The 14,687-nt window shown below is 43.8% G+C and overlaps 7 protein-coding genes across 7 annotated transcripts; 2 read left to right on the top strand and 5 right to left on the bottom strand.

The window, feature by feature from the left end:
• Window positions 1-208: 208 nt before the first annotated feature.
• Window positions 209-676, bottom strand: N7489_008362 (uncharacterized protein; the record flags this gene model as incomplete). The annotated part of the gene is made up of 3 exons (XM_056714112.1): window positions 209-349; window positions 371-403; window positions 449-676. 3 exons carry the CDS (start codon window positions 674-676, stop codon window positions 209-211), a joined length of 402 nt encoding a protein of 133 aa, XP_056567827.1.
• A 276-nt stretch (window positions 677-952) lies between these two features.
• Window positions 953-1,270, bottom strand: N7489_008361 (uncharacterized protein; the record flags this gene model as incomplete). Its single annotated transcript, XM_056714111.1, is given in 2 exon segments — window positions 953-1,066; window positions 1,079-1,270. The coding sequence occupies 2 exon segments, from the start codon at window positions 1,268-1,270 to the stop codon at window positions 953-955; spliced, it is 306 nt and encodes a 101-aa protein (XP_056567826.1).
• A 60-nt stretch (window positions 1,271-1,330) lies between these two features.
• Window positions 1,331-1,597, bottom strand: N7489_008360 (uncharacterized protein; the record flags this gene model as incomplete). Its single annotated transcript, XM_056714110.1, has 2 exons — window positions 1,331-1,422; window positions 1,456-1,597. The coding sequence occupies 2 exons, from the start codon at window positions 1,595-1,597 to the stop codon at window positions 1,331-1,333; spliced, it is 234 nt and encodes a 77-aa protein (XP_056567825.1).
• A 6,850-nt stretch (window positions 1,598-8,447) lies between these two features.
• Window positions 8,448-8,708, top strand: N7489_008359 (DOC family protein; the record flags this gene model as incomplete). The annotated part of the gene is made up of 1 exon (XM_056714109.1): window positions 8,448-8,708. One exon carries the CDS (start codon window positions 8,448-8,450, stop codon window positions 8,706-8,708), a length of 261 nt encoding a protein of 86 aa, XP_056567824.1.
• A 1,113-nt stretch (window positions 8,709-9,821) lies between these two features.
• N7489_008358 (uncharacterized protein) lies at window positions 9,822-10,537 on the top strand (the record flags this gene model as incomplete). The annotated part of the gene is made up of 2 exons (XM_056714108.1): window positions 9,822-10,413; window positions 10,440-10,537. Coding segments are annotated over 2 exons (666 nt in total), but the record flags the coding sequence as incomplete, so codon positions are not given.
• Window positions 10,538-10,892: 355 nt separating this feature from the next.
• On the bottom strand, window positions 10,893-11,344 carry N7489_008357 (uncharacterized protein; the record flags this gene model as incomplete). Its single annotated transcript, XM_056714107.1, has 2 exons — window positions 10,893-11,114; window positions 11,207-11,344. The coding sequence occupies 2 exons, from the start codon at window positions 11,342-11,344 to the stop codon at window positions 10,893-10,895; spliced, it is 360 nt and encodes a 119-aa protein (XP_056567822.1).
• Window positions 11,345-13,245: 1,901 nt separating this feature from the next.
• N7489_008356 (uncharacterized protein) lies at window positions 13,246-13,910 on the bottom strand (the record flags this gene model as incomplete). The annotated part of the gene is made up of 2 exons (XM_056714106.1): window positions 13,246-13,438; window positions 13,495-13,910. The coding sequence occupies 2 exons, from the start codon at window positions 13,908-13,910 to the stop codon at window positions 13,246-13,248; spliced, it is 609 nt and encodes a 202-aa protein (XP_056567821.1).
• Between the last annotated feature and the right edge of the window lie 777 nt (window positions 13,911-14,687).

The raw sequence follows: 14,687 nt of genomic DNA, 5'->3' as shown, positions 1-14,687 counted from the left end.
GAACGGCCTAAAGCGCCATGAATTCGAACACCTCTAGCCGGTGGATATCACGCCCCATCGGTTCGCCACTATTCCCTTACCAGACAAAAGAGCCTCCAGAAGGAACTTCTATCTCCATTCTAACCGATCCTTTCACAAAAAGAATTTCGTTTCGCCGCAGCTTCCTCACAAAGGGTTGGATCGCCCATATCGCCTCTTTCGGTACGCCTTAGGGGTAGAGCTTGAATGTCAACCGTATTTCGTCGGTATCTGAAAGGTCTCGGAATATCGACACCGCATCATAAGATAGGTGGGCAAGCGCAGTGCCCCATGTTAAGTGGTCTTCAGAGGAGACAACGATAACCGGACCCTAGCGACAGATAAAGCCAACTTCGCCTATAGCCTCCTTGATTTTTCCAGTGAACTACATTTATCAGTATTAATCCAATATGCTCTTTAGCGAACCCACCCCGTCCTCGGCCCCACATCGCAAAAACCGCTCACACACGGCAGCATCTCCCCTGCCGTAGACAAAAGGGCCTCTTTTACTTTCAATCTTTGGCCACAAGGTTAGAGACCTCTTCACCTCGGCATTTATATCGGCTCCGTCAGAGGAGGCGGAAAACACGACAAATCCCGTGACCTCCATTTCCGATGGCTCATTGTAACAACGTGATGTGTTCTGCGCTATTGTCATATTTACGTCCCTATACTAGGCCTAAACAGTCTAGCTTGATAGAGAAGAGTCGCAATTGAAACTGGGAGGGATAGAAAGGCAAGACAACGAGACATAGACCTTCATATATTTAGCATTTTCGAATCGATATTTATCTAGTTGATAATTTGACGGGGTTCTTCTATTTTACACATCCTATTGTAGAGGCATCCAGTTAGAATACTCAATAGAACGAAAACTGCATGTCTCGATATAAATCCGGATAGAACTAGCAGACATAGGTACTAATGCTCCCTATCATTCAAAAGCCTCCAGAGCTTCTGTCACCAATTTTAGGCCGGTTTTTCTTGCTTGAACCTTAATACCAGCCACTCTAGCAGTCGTATCCAACCCATAAATCGTTTTGATCTTCTAAACAGCAACCTCTTCCAAGCACGCTTTGTCGCTTTGCAAACGATATGTACTATCATTAGAGTATTCACCCGAGAGGATCGAATCATTCAAACGACTCGTAGCGCACGCTCTGACGACGATCGTGACCAAAAGATCCTCAGAGAATGTGCGGCCCGTGCGGCCCCTACCGTCCCTATTATATCCTAGAGGCAGGTGTTGCATAAGGAATCCAAAGATTTTAGCGCTCTCTCGCTCTATTTTGTCGGCAGCTACAGATAGAGCTTAGTGCCAGTCGTCGTGGCTTTCGGTGTGGTGCGAGATCCACCTAGCTCCGGCCACGCAGTTGCGTCTCGCCGCATAAGTCAAGAGGTCTCCTGGGAGCTCTTAGCCATAGCACTAGAACCAACCTAACATTGGTTCAGGGTTTTGTTGGTATAAAAGCTGATACCAATTCGGACGTCTAGTATTTGGATTGGGGGTTCTAAGATCCACACCTCGATAGAGCAGCTGATTTGCTAGATCTATACCGGCAAATTTGCAGAGATTCATTATCTCCGTTAGCCTAAGAGTTAATTCAATATCAGGTGTTGACTGAAGACGTTTCCAACAGCCCTAGAACAACTGAGCATCCCGAGTACTAAATTGTAATATCGTCTTGCGTTCGTGTACCGAGATAGGTTTGAAGAGGTCTTGGGGCTCTATCGCTGCCGCTATCCGCTTTATCAAATTAAGGTTCTTTGATTTAGCCGCAATTAGATAGTGAGTTTGCCCATCCCGGTAAAAAGAGGAGGGACGAATTGCTTTATAATCAAGTAAAATCGTAAAGCACTGAGGACAATCGACAATTGCTGTTGAGGCTAAATCCTACGGAGCGGTTTTATCGAAAGTATGCCGACAAGTCTTCGTATGGTCAAAGTTAGGACAGAGTTCCCAACTAGTCTCAATTCTCTTTCGAAGCGAAAGGCTTTTAAGAACAGTGTGAATTCTAGTTTTGAAGATAGAGTCCTTTTCCTCCTAGCAAAAAGCTTGTAGAGTATGTAAGGCGTCATATAATCCAAGCGGCTCGGAAAAAACACCAGCCTCGATAATAGAATCTATAAGCTCTATTGGCAATTTTTCGATTTTCCCAAGGATACTGTCTGACCCTAGAGAAGAGTCTGCATTCTCTATACCTTTATAGATAGCAGTATTTGCTCGAGGCTCTGGCATTTTCCAAAAGTTGATGATATTTGGAACCTCGATGTTTAGAAGCTCGAGTATGCTATCTGACCCAAGAGATGATTCGGCGTCCTCTATACCTTATAGTGAGCGAGAATACTATCATTGCGCGTTTTTGTGCAGCTTACGATTTTCTTAGTCTCCCCAGACTAATGAGGGATTGTCTTAAAAGAACAAAGGACCAACCCACTTTAGCAGTAGGCTTCGTAGCGTGGGTATAGGGAAACAATCCATAGGCCTTTTTTGTTACAGTTATCTAGAGGCATGTATACAATCAAAATAGAAGAGAATCTCATTTATATTTATATGCTCACAAACTATAGCAGTACCCCTGTTTGATATAGAGCAATAAGTCCGCCACTTGTCTAATGGTAGGCTACAATTGACAAAAAGCGAGATCTTCTTATCGAGCTGATATTTCAGATTTCATAGAGCTTATAAATAAACACAATTTAACCTTAACCCTAAAGGGCTTGTCACGTCGAGCTTCTCATATCAATGCCAATCTTTGCCTAAATCATAAGTGACCTATAGCACGGAAATTTTTAAAAGCAACTACTAAACTGGAACGTACTAGGAAATTTTGTATAGAAGAAATCGAAAGTAATAATAAAGTATCAGAATACGGGACGAAATCATTATCGCGCAATACAATACAGAGTGTAGGCACCAAAGCAGAAGCAAAAAAGGTTATATTAGGAGAAGAGAGAGCTCTCTATATGATTATCTAACTAACTACCACAAGGGTGCGTAACGGGGGCAGCGAGGCGTCCACAGCATTTAGTATTACTCATATACGTCAAATAGGATGATATCCTATACGTGTTGCGGCAGGGATACATAGCTAGAGACTAGCACGAAGGCAGACTGCGGAGCTGCGATTCTGATCGAGAACGCCCTAGGATGTTAGCTGGTTTTGGATGTATAAGTAGGGAACTTTGTGCTTACAGAAAAGAAGTACTTAATGTACTCTAGGTTCGGCTGTATAACTTCGTCAGTCATTTAGCCATAAAAGAATAATAATTTCACCCACTCGTATACGACAAGTTTCAGCCCTCCAATTTATGGATCGTCCGAGATATCTTGGATAACATTTGGATTCTGAAATATCGCCGGGATAGAAAGGGAATCATTCAAGGGAGTGAGTGATCCCTCTTCAAGCGCCACTCCAGTGGTAGTTTCTTTACCTCTTATTCTTTTGTTAGATAAATTGGCTGTGCTGCTAGGAGTCAACTCATAGTGGTGTGCCTATTGCAGTATATTCTCGGTAACAAATAACGAAAACACGGCTTACGTCGGCCCTTAGGCCCGATAGGCCTTACCTAACATTGACGATGCTAATAGTGGACGATGAAGACAAGGACATACCGGCAAGGCTCTCTTTTAAGGGAAAATAGGACGTCTTACTACGAGAACAATTATATAGGAATGAATCAATTTATATATTTCTATAGGGGCACTCGTTCGATGCAGAAAATGACAAGACTTCAATTGCCTTCAAAGATCAATATAGTAGTCTTAATAACGTAACAAAAAAAAATTTTTGAACATCACCTGGAATTATTATATTACATATGCTCTACAACTCTAGAGAGCTCTTTTATTGATATCACCAGCCGATATAATGCCTCATCATTCCGATTCAACTATAAAAACCTTTCTAATCTTCACCGTGTTCTCAATAGAAGCGAAAATAAACCCATCTTCAATCCTTAACTTTAGTCACAGGGCAGTGGGGCATCGGGGCTTGAAATACTATTCCCTTAGTAGGGCTTCTCCCATACGCAGAGGCCGTTAGTGACCTTATCGAGACATAGCAATACCCCAGCCGCTTCCACGCATCCACATCCATATATATAGGTGTATTCGAAGCACATAATACGTAACCGTTTCACTTAAAATCTAAATTAGCCTCCGTTCAGACACATTGGATTAATAATATCACGAACCTTGATAATAAAGGCCTATACAGAGGTGCGTTGATTGTTTTCAATAGAGATGTGAGGCTCGAACTATTTGCAAACGGAGGAATTCAGCATAGATCTAAACACATAGCTCGCAGGCTCTTATACCTAACTCAAACTAGAGAAATGAGAGAGTAGAAATGCGTAGAATATAAGGATAAAACAACAATATAGCAACGGTGAGGTAATCAATAAGAAATGGCCGTCCTTCAATCCGGATATAGGGCACGCGGTATATATAATACAAGTGAAGTTTCTCATTCCATAAGAATATACTGCCACCAATAGGACCTCAATCAAGTTTGAATATCAACCAATTGTGATTTCTCAAAATTTTTTGGCGGTGGAGGCGGGGCAACCGGCTTCTTAACGCCTGTTGTATCGTACGCACCACGTCTATAAAGCTCAGCTTAGCTTGGTAGAAAGTCTCCAGTAAAGGCATAGAACCTACCTAGCAATGCTCCCTTTAGGGCAAATCCTACCTGACCTCTGCATTTTAAGTGACTGTCTAATGGATAGCGCAGACCATTTTGAAGAGATATTGTTCTCTTATATGCGAAGTCATTCTCGCAGAAGTCTTACCGATCTGCCTGAAGTAGTATGTTCCATCCGGTCCGATTTCGAAAGACCTTTTCCGTCCATCACTACGGCTATCACAACCATTCTAAGATATGAAAGAGGAATTTATTTAAAAGCGGTGATATTTATTACTCTACTAGTCATTATGTCTCCGCGTCAGCATTTCGTTGCAACCACGCAAGTGCTTGCCTAATGGAGATTCAGCGCATATATACGCTAAATCTCCATTAGGCAAGCACTGATAACGTAAGCATAGCTCGTAACCTTATAACCTTAGAAGCAAATTCCGGATAATACGCAGAAAATGCCTCGTGAATACTGACTCGACATATATCAGGTGTAGGTAGAGAAAATATACTACCAAGCATACTAGGGATCAGGACGGATAGGTGAGATCCAATAGCATCTTCACTGGTCGGGCTGCGATTTAATAGATTATCATAGACACGCGACGAACCGAACGACGGGCACCAAAAGTCACGGGACCTATCACCGAAGTGCCCCTCCTACCCCACAGTCATCTTCGTGTCTTCTGTGACAGCAATCCCTCTTTTATCCGCACCTCAATCGCTCCAAATTTCATCCGCTTAAAAGCAGAGGTATATGTTTCCTTCAGTATACTCTATTACGTTATTTGATTCCACGGCACATTGGACAGTTGAGATATATCATCGGAATTCACCACACTCACTCATATCGCATACTAACGCAGCTCAGTATAACAGATTTATCTCTCGACGAAGAAGCAAAGAAACTGCTAGATGCTCTCGCGCAAGCACTTTCTAGCATAACGTCCCAAAATGATAGGAAGGGGAATCTAAAGTATAAGCTCAAAGAGGTTTCGCCTTTCGTCAAGCCTCTCCTCAAAACAGTTGGCCTTCCAGTATAGTTAGAATTTTCTGTGGTCTACGACCTACTAATCTTATTCTCAGGATTGGAATTTCACAGTATAGATGTGGAACACATCTTTCAAATAGAAGAAGTTACCCGGCCCCGTCAACATTATACCTATCTCCAATATATCGGATTCGGCGAGAAGCGAGCCGGGAGGTGCTTTTAAGCATGGTATTATGAGACGAATCGATAGGGAAGTTACTATTGAGCCTAGGCTCGCGGCTATCTTTGCGGTTCCCCCTATCACAAGGTATATAGGAAAGTCGCCCTACGCTTGCCCGTCGCTAATGTGTTCCTAAGCTGATCGCATACGGACAAATAATGAATTGATTCCTCAACTGTCAGCTCTTGCCTTACTGTTTTTTCTTTGTATTTTCTGTTCCTACATAAAGCTTTCACGACTGGTTCCATCGTCCGTCTCCCCGTCGCTATTCCTTCCCGTCCCACCTCGGATCACAAATTGTCTGCGCCACTAGATAATGCGTGATAGAAAGGGTCGAAATACACCCGTAGGTCGTCGTTATTTACATATATAAATGGATCGAGATCCACGACAGGTTCACTATATATATGCATGTAAGGATTGAACTCCTAGGGGCCATCATTGAAGTAGTTTTCATATATCGGGGAGATAAGCAGGATATTATAGCCCAAAATGTTGCAAATATCAACTAGGCTATATCAATAAGCACGCATTCACCAATATTCAAAGGGTCAATATACTTTAAATCATCGCCGGCGATCACTTTGATAAAACAAGGGAGGCAGTATGGAATGAGGCCATCCTCAGTGAAAGGAACTACTAGCTAGGGAGTTCCCATATCTGCCAGGAAGGTTTCTTAGCTGTTTTTCGTGTGGGCAAACCTTCCGTATTGCTGAATAGAGCGGGGAACTTGAGGTGATCAGCATCAAAGAAGCTACCCTAGAGTAGGAATACCAACATATGAGGAAAGCTTCCCAGGCTGAAAACCCCCAGTTACGGTCCAGCAACTTAGACATACAACCGTTTACCCATTGACATCCATATCGAAGTCGCCGGAGATTCGCTAAGCTAGTATCACTAATATATCGGCGCATGATCCATTCCATAGTCTCAATCGAAATTCCAGTTTCAAGCATGACGACGCATAAGGACACAAATATGAGCTATTGATATTTGACGATGTGAAGCAGAAGATTTCCTTACAGTTTTCTATCCTTTGTCAACGCACCATATTCGCATCCTCGCATAATCAAGGTGTTGTGTTCTAAGGGGTTCTCATTTGGGTACAAGTTTGACTCATCGCGCAGGTTCGTGGTCAACCGTCGACCACATAGCATTTGAATAGTTTCTCGATTGATTTCTAGGTGGAATAATCCAAGCTCTTCCTTCTTCTTAATCCAACGAGCGCTCCTCGTAACGTCCTCAACGAAATATCTGAGCTCCTTCATGCCTTATGTCTCACCAACCGACGTTTCCTTAAAGAATGGCAACGTGGAGAGAGCAGTATCGGGAAGATCGATGTCGCGGTTTCGAATCGGATCATAGTATAGAATTCTGAGATCATCTCTAGTGGGCGGACGAGATCCGGTCGAATGAGGACTGCTTGGACAAGAAACTCGGAACACTGAACATCCATTTCGATAGTCACTCGGGTAAGGGTCCGTTAGATGTATAGGAGTACTAGGCAGAGAGTCCGCTGATACTGTTGATGCGGTAGCAGAAGCTCTATGCTAAGAGGCCGCTAATACAGCCGTAGAAGTCGTGGGCTGAGAATCTGATGAAGTGGTCGCTAGGGCACCGTACGGCGAAGGCGCCGACCCAGTGAAAGTCTGGCTGATTCCTTGTTTTAATGCTACTAAAAGCCGAATCTCAAGGAAGGCTATATAATCGTCATCGCTACCTTCAAAATGGAATGCACGCTTGCTTTGAGACATAGTCGTTAGAGAGTGCAAATAGATTAGTGGAGATTCTGATAGTTCCCAATATAGCACGACCGTATATATATGTGGTATAATTTCATGATATAAAGCGGGGTAGAACACAGTTATGACGAGTAATACAACCTACCGCGCAATCACACGAGTTATCCCAAAGCGCCTACTCCAGCCAGCGATTGTCTCCGCCAATATAGATCGTGTCTCGATTTAGGTCTAAGAGGTCGCTTAATCGGGGCCCTTTGGTCAGTTCAATTTATCTGCCTTGCCTTGCCTAATGGGGTTTCTGCGCATAAATGCGCAGAAACCCCATTAGGCAATTTGCACTACCCACATAAGGACATCGCATACGTGGCGGCACTAACGAATAGGAAGCGGCGTAAATGAGGTCCGTGTGCTTGCGTCCTTTTCTGTAGGTTGTAGCCAACAGCGGAACAGGCGCTTCAAATTTCATTATAGGGACCTCACCGTCGCTATATTAAGCAGTGTTAGCGGACCAATACGGAGTACCGTTCCAGAGCCCAGAGAGCGCCCGGTAGAATCTGTCTATTACAACGAAACACTGTGTATATGGCATCTGAAAGTAATATAAATATATACATCTACCCTTCGTTGAAGTTGGGCTGTGTTTTCTATTCGAACTGTCTTGAGGCCTTAAGAGCTTGCTTATTCCAATCACGAATCTATTTAAACACACGACTCCATTCATTCCCACATCTGCTTTCTTAGAAATAGCTACAAAGAGGCTTTGGTTTCTAACAGCCAAACAAGTCGAGGTACTCCATACAGTACTTATCATTCCGCGTTCTGCTCCGGTCCAGCCAAGCATGCTAGAGTCTGCAATCCATTCGCCGATAAATATGAAACACTACGCAAAGACCGAAGATGTTTTCCAGCTTGCTACAAACTTTGCTGAGAAATTGATGAAAAACCATCCCTTTCAGGACGGGAACAAACGCACCGCTTTAGTGGCGGCTAATATGTTCTTAAAAATCAACGGTTACACCCTACTGAATGGACCATTCGCGAACGATCCAAACAACAAGGCGCTAGCAAATGCTCACGTCGCCGTCGTGACCAACCAGTAGACCGCCCAACAGCTAGGAAATTACTACAAGTCTTTGGCAGTGCCTATTAGTCCATTGACTGCACAAATCTTGGAGTATAAAAGCTCGGCCATTGAGTACTAGCATCATACTCTCCGTCAACATCGTCGACGGTATACACGGCATCTGGATAGTGTTTTTAAGGAAAGGAACGGAGGCTCTTATGATGCAAACCTTTATTGATTTAGCTTATTGATGTCAGACTGCCTACCCATTTGAGACCGTATTGTGTCTGCCACGCTTATCTTTAACAGTCACATTGATACCTAATAAATAAACATGTGCATCGATTGACTCACGCATACTTATTCTGTAGACAAGTCTGGAAACTTATCACCTTAAGTTATGAATTTCAAGCAGCTATCTATTATATCGAGCGGTATAGTATGGCGATCATATATTACTAAATCCATATATTTCAACATCCTACCTATACTAAGGCCAGTGAAACTGTACAAAAGCTTGAAAGCGAGTTCGATCGAAGCCGACTAATCGTCGCCCTATAATAAGCCAGCCTATCGTAGGTTGGTTGTTGCGCTATAGAAATTGAAGAGGTTTATTTTGAGGAAATTAGTACCCTATCAATACATTACGTCGACCGAGATTTGCGTATTTAAATTAAAAATAAGCACCGGAAGGGCGGGGTCGACCCGCTCGGGCGGATATTGAACCGAACTGGAGCGGCAAAGGATCGTAGAGAATCGATCCACTTACCAATCAAATGGTCGTCGACGACAAGACGAGTAGAGGAACCATAACCCTATTCTATTCTAGGAAAGTAATACCTTGCGTACTTTCTACGCGCCGCTGAACCTTTCTACATAAAAATTCCCCAAGCCGGTAGCCACCAACCAAAAAGAAGCAGGTAGGGGTAAAAGCAGCAGGCAGGCAGGCGGTGAACACCGAGTTCACCACGGTTATCGGCTCCAGATGCCCCTAGTTATTAAACGCCCTATACGCCAGACTGTGATTGTCCGAGCGCAACTGATCCGCTGATATATTATTCCGCTCCGAGAAAAAGGGTATGTAAGAGGACTGCTCCCGGTCAATACATGACAGGCCTTATTATGCTCATATATTCTACAACTTGTCCAGCCTATTGTACGTTTTAAATACGAAAGAATTGCCTATCCCTTTACTGACTTGAGTCTTCAACTAGTCCGATCTACTATGTTTCGCTATGCTTTTCGCCCCCTCTCTCCCTTTCCCTACCCTAGAAGTGCTCGTAGCGCGCGACTTCTTCATCACGTCACAACGGATTTCATTACCCATAATACGAGAGGAAATCTGGTTACCAGAAAGGTGCCTGTTATTGTTAGCGACCCGGGAGAAACTTTCGTTTTGATTGAGCAAGAGGTTGGTAGTGCACTCCGTGCTGCTAGTCCCTTAATGTCAGCATCTGCAGCTAGTGCTGAATATCGTTATAAACTTACGTTTTTCCACGATTCCCAACACTTTGGATTTGGTACGTTGTCAGTGTGCGAGATTCTTATTCAACCAAGCCTTAATAGTTTGTTTCCATTGCTAGGACCAACGAGTTATCCCCGCCTCTATACCCCAAGCCAAATTCCTCGCCAGACAGAGTTGAATACAAGCCCTACAACTTTGTTCATAGGCGGAAAGATGCACCATCTAGTTCTAGATGGAACACCTGATGGTAACCAGTCACAAATCTTTCCCGTCTTACGTGTACTGATCCATAATGCCTCCTAGCAATTTTTGCGGAGAACGCAAACGCTACTGGACGGAACCTGGCAGGCGTACTCGACCAGCTGAAGGATATATGATATCAAGATTGTTTCTACTCCCGCTACGTCGGGAATCGTTTAATACTAGACCGTCTAGACGGGTTACCAATCTACGACCAAACCCTAGGAGAAGGATTATCGGTAAATGAGAAATCTCAATGTCATCGAATATAGCTATGATCCTCGAGTGTTTTCGCGATAGAACAAGTGGTGCTTGATAATCCCTAGGGCAACACTTAGGTTTACTTGAGGGAGATAAGAGAATAAGTGCCAATTTCTGCCATAAACGGTCACTAAGGAAGCCTTCGCTACGGTGTGCCTCCCTATAGGAAGAGGGTGGCAAGGGAGTGCACCTCAGCTAGCTGATAATTCAATAACATTGACCCAATTATGACTTGATCTACAACCAGTGGGTGCTCTAGTGAAGTTCCAAGTCATCATACAATAAGCACCCGTCAACAAGATGATTTACTGCATCTTGATCTATTGGCAGGTTTTGGATCTCCCAAATCAACCGTGATATCTCCTCCGGTGTTCTAGAGCGCAGCTTTACAGCCATTCGGTAAAGGGCGATACGAAAGTTTAACAACTCGGCGGTATAAGCTTTGCGTCTCCGATCACCTACTAGATTATAGGAGCACTAGCGAGCTTCAATCGTACATTTCGTGCATAGGGTCGTACCAGAACACTACACTAGGTTAGCTATATCCTCAAATGGAGGATCTTTCTAACCTTGGACTTTCTTTTCTGACACTCGGTACAGGCCAGAGAAACTCGCCGAGGCTTTATTAGCGACTCGGTTTCCAGATACCGCATACTCGATCCCTTTTTCCTAGGCAGGAGCTCGCGCAGAACATTATTCTTCGACATTGCAGGATAAGAAGAAGAGGTTTGGATCTAAGAGTAGGCTTCGAAGACTAAAATTCAGGAGAGTTATAAGAGTCAGGGGTTTAGGGGAGTCAATCACTATTTTTATTCTCCTTTCACATCCCTAGTCGCAATTCTCTTTATTTGCTAGAAAGTCATCTAGAGCAAACAAAGATCCCAGCTATAAGACCCACCACGTTCGGGAATCACGCCGTAATCCGATTAGCAGGTTGCAAATCAGACGGAAGTAAGTATCGGCTCTCATTAGCTACAAGTGGTAGGATATCCTAGACCCCCGCATGATACTAAGTTAGGTCGGTCTGCTCAACGCAACAAGTATTTTCTTTTCATGAAATTGGCAGGTGTAGCATCTAGTCTCGTCCGATACAGTCAACAATAACACCCGAATTGCCAATCAACCGCTGAGTGTTAGACAAAGACAGCTTCCAATATTTCAAGTCGAGGTTTGACTACTTTCAGTTCTTTGCTCATTGAGACATTAGCAGCTTCTAGCTCCTTCTTCTTCTACTCCGATAAAAACACTGATTTCAAGTTCGAACAAGCGTTTTTATGTTATCAATTGTCTTATCCTTTTCTTTCAAATTGTTCTCAGGTGTGCTAATTTGTGTAGCAGATTGGGGGACTTTAGCGGCCTCTCGCGTGTGAGGCAATAGATACTCGGACCAGAATCATCTTACAGATTAAAGCACACAAGGAAGGGGGGGACGAAGCGGGCATAAAAAATGGAGGTGGTTATTAGGAGAGGGTTGATATAGTAGAGGAGGGGTTGTCAATAACAGATTGGCAAATATCTGAGAAAAAAATTATCTGAAAACATCCTTTTAGACGGCTCTGATTTGAGCCCTACTCCCGTTACTCCTTTAGTTAAGAGCCCCCGAGATTAACTAACGGCACCAGTGCAACAGTATCTACAGTGTGGCCGCTCTTTGTCACCTTCTTGCGGAGCTTATATACAGTTTACACAAACTAAGTTTGATACCTTAGCGGAGGCCATGGCGAAAATTCTGAAATACGTCATTTCGAGACACATTATAGAAGCCACACTCTCCGTTGTCTTACTTTCTTTCAATAAGTACTACAACTTTTTTATTCCGATACTCAAGATGAATTCTCGATACCTCCAATTTAGGTACTAACTAGCTCTTGCTCTCAAAAAGGGAAAGACGACGTCTAGGCCAAGGTGTAGAGCGTCGCTATCATTCGCGCAAGGGTGGGGCTGTAGACGAAACATTGGGCGAGGACCGGTCCGTCGTCAGCTTAAAGCCTCGGCCATAACGATCCTTAAATTCCGATAAAGGTTGATCTTGCAAGCCTTTGTCTTACATGGAATGCCCTGCTAAAGGCGAGCCCCTATAATCAGTATTCGCAAAATTGACCCTGGTCATATCCCTCGACAACTGTTGAAGCGATGCATCACTCAGATAGCCCCCAACTTGCCTCGTCCTCCATCCCAGCCCACGGTTTCTACCATGAATTATTTTCTCATTAGTGGAGACCATGAACTGAATAGCGTCACCAGTGGCATAATTATCGATCGTACTAGCATTCTCGTCCAAATGAGTTCCAGCATTCGAACAGATATGTATGCACTAGCGAGTTGTCTCCCACTCTTCTTATAACCTAAGAAGTTCCGCAATGTCCTCCTAAGAGGCTGTACTTGTCTTTGTCTTAGTCACGATTCGGTCCATCAGTATCTTAAGATGATCCTCCAGCTTCGCAGCGGTGTTCATAAGGCTATTTTTGCATTCCTACAAACCCTCGTTGGTGACTCTTTCGGGCACGTTGCTCGAACTAGAAGAATCAGTGGAGCTATCACGAGCTTTCCGCAGCTGTTAAATTTGATCAATGTGACTTGATAACTGTGCACATATTTCGAGACACTTTTAGGTGCTCAGGCGTTCCTCCTCCATCAGCTGGATTTCCCCAGCATCCGTGTTTATGCCGCGTGTATTTTTGGCGATAATATTCTCGAGCTTTTCGTCAATACTCTCTAAATGTGATTCGAGATCATTGGTGGTGGTTTCAATCATTTCCTTATAGCTTTCAAGGCCATCAACTGCGTTAGAGGACTGTCGGCTAGAAAGGCACATCAGCGTTAGTGAAAAATGACTAATGTGCACAAGGAGACGCACAGATTTGCATCAGTGAGGGCAATGATAATAGTTGATTTATAGCCAGCTAACATTCGTCTGAAACCATCAATGTCTTCGCCCATATACTTTACTTTAGCCCAGTCTCGAAAGCTCGTTTTGCCGGCAAGAGATCGCGTCGAACATTTCTTGAGCTCCTCCTCGAAATCTTTACAGGCATTTGCACAACGGAGGAGGGGATATTCGAGACTAGCGAGTTCTGTATCGGTGTTCGCATTCAAGGTCTCTGCTAGAGCTCCAAGAACTCCAGTCAGACCCTCAAGCTCCTCCGTTAGGTCGCGTACGCGTTTTGGATAAGATCGGTAGCTTTGAACTACATCGAAGAGGGCACTGCTGGATTGAAATGCAAATGTAGCCAAAGCCACCAGGCCAGAAGCTATGCCAATGGGTTCAGCCATTGAGCGTCGCTTGATGATGCGTAGGTAGTGCTAGAATGGTTGGAATTATTTACTCGAGATGGAAAATTGCGGGGCTAAGCCTTCACTTTATGCTTTTCAAGTAAATAGTGGGAGAGTTCCTGATCCAATTGGGGGACTAGATAATAAGCGCCCGTCTCTTATGTGATAGAAGGAGGTGAAAGCGCTCGATAGGTAATAGCCGTCAGCCAGCTAGGAGGGGTATCACAGTGGGTCCAGTGGCTAAATAACCAATCAACAATATCCAGACTAGTCCGCCCGACAAATGTAACGACTTTAGTTTAAGAGTGAGGTAAAATAACATTTTGATCCAATAAGCGTATGTACGTATTAACATATTGATTCAAGCATTCTTTCTATCGTTTATTCTATCGTCTTATAGCGAAAGCTGAGTCCTAGTCTTCTCCGTGATGTCGTCAACCTCGGAGCATTTACTAGACTCGCATAAGAATTGGTCAATTATCAATCCCATCTCGCCAGGTCTAAAAGCATCAATATCGCGAGGTCTGTAGCCTCGATCTAATGCATCCTTTATCAGTTCGCACCAAATTTCGGCGAATGATTTTTTCCAATCTTCAATAAAATCTTCGGCTTAGGCCATCGTTCTAAATCGTTTATAGCATAAACCCGTCTCTTCGGTGACTTCTTTCTCAGCACCGTTTTCGCCGCTAAATCTTATAAGGTTTTATGAACATCTCGACGGCGGGTACTTCGGCAACACCTACTAATAAAAGGGATAAATACCAGGGTTTCTTCCAT

The sequence above is a fragment of the Penicillium chrysogenum genome (genome assembly GCF_028827035.1).
Source record: "Penicillium chrysogenum strain IBT 35668 chromosome Unknown utg000004l_segment0_segment0, whole genome shotgun sequence".
Lineage (NCBI taxonomy): Eukaryota > Fungi > Ascomycota > Eurotiomycetes > Eurotiales > Aspergillaceae > Penicillium > Penicillium chrysogenum.
Note: the sequence above shows the minus strand (reverse complement) of the source record. Positions and strands in the feature narration are given on the sequence as shown.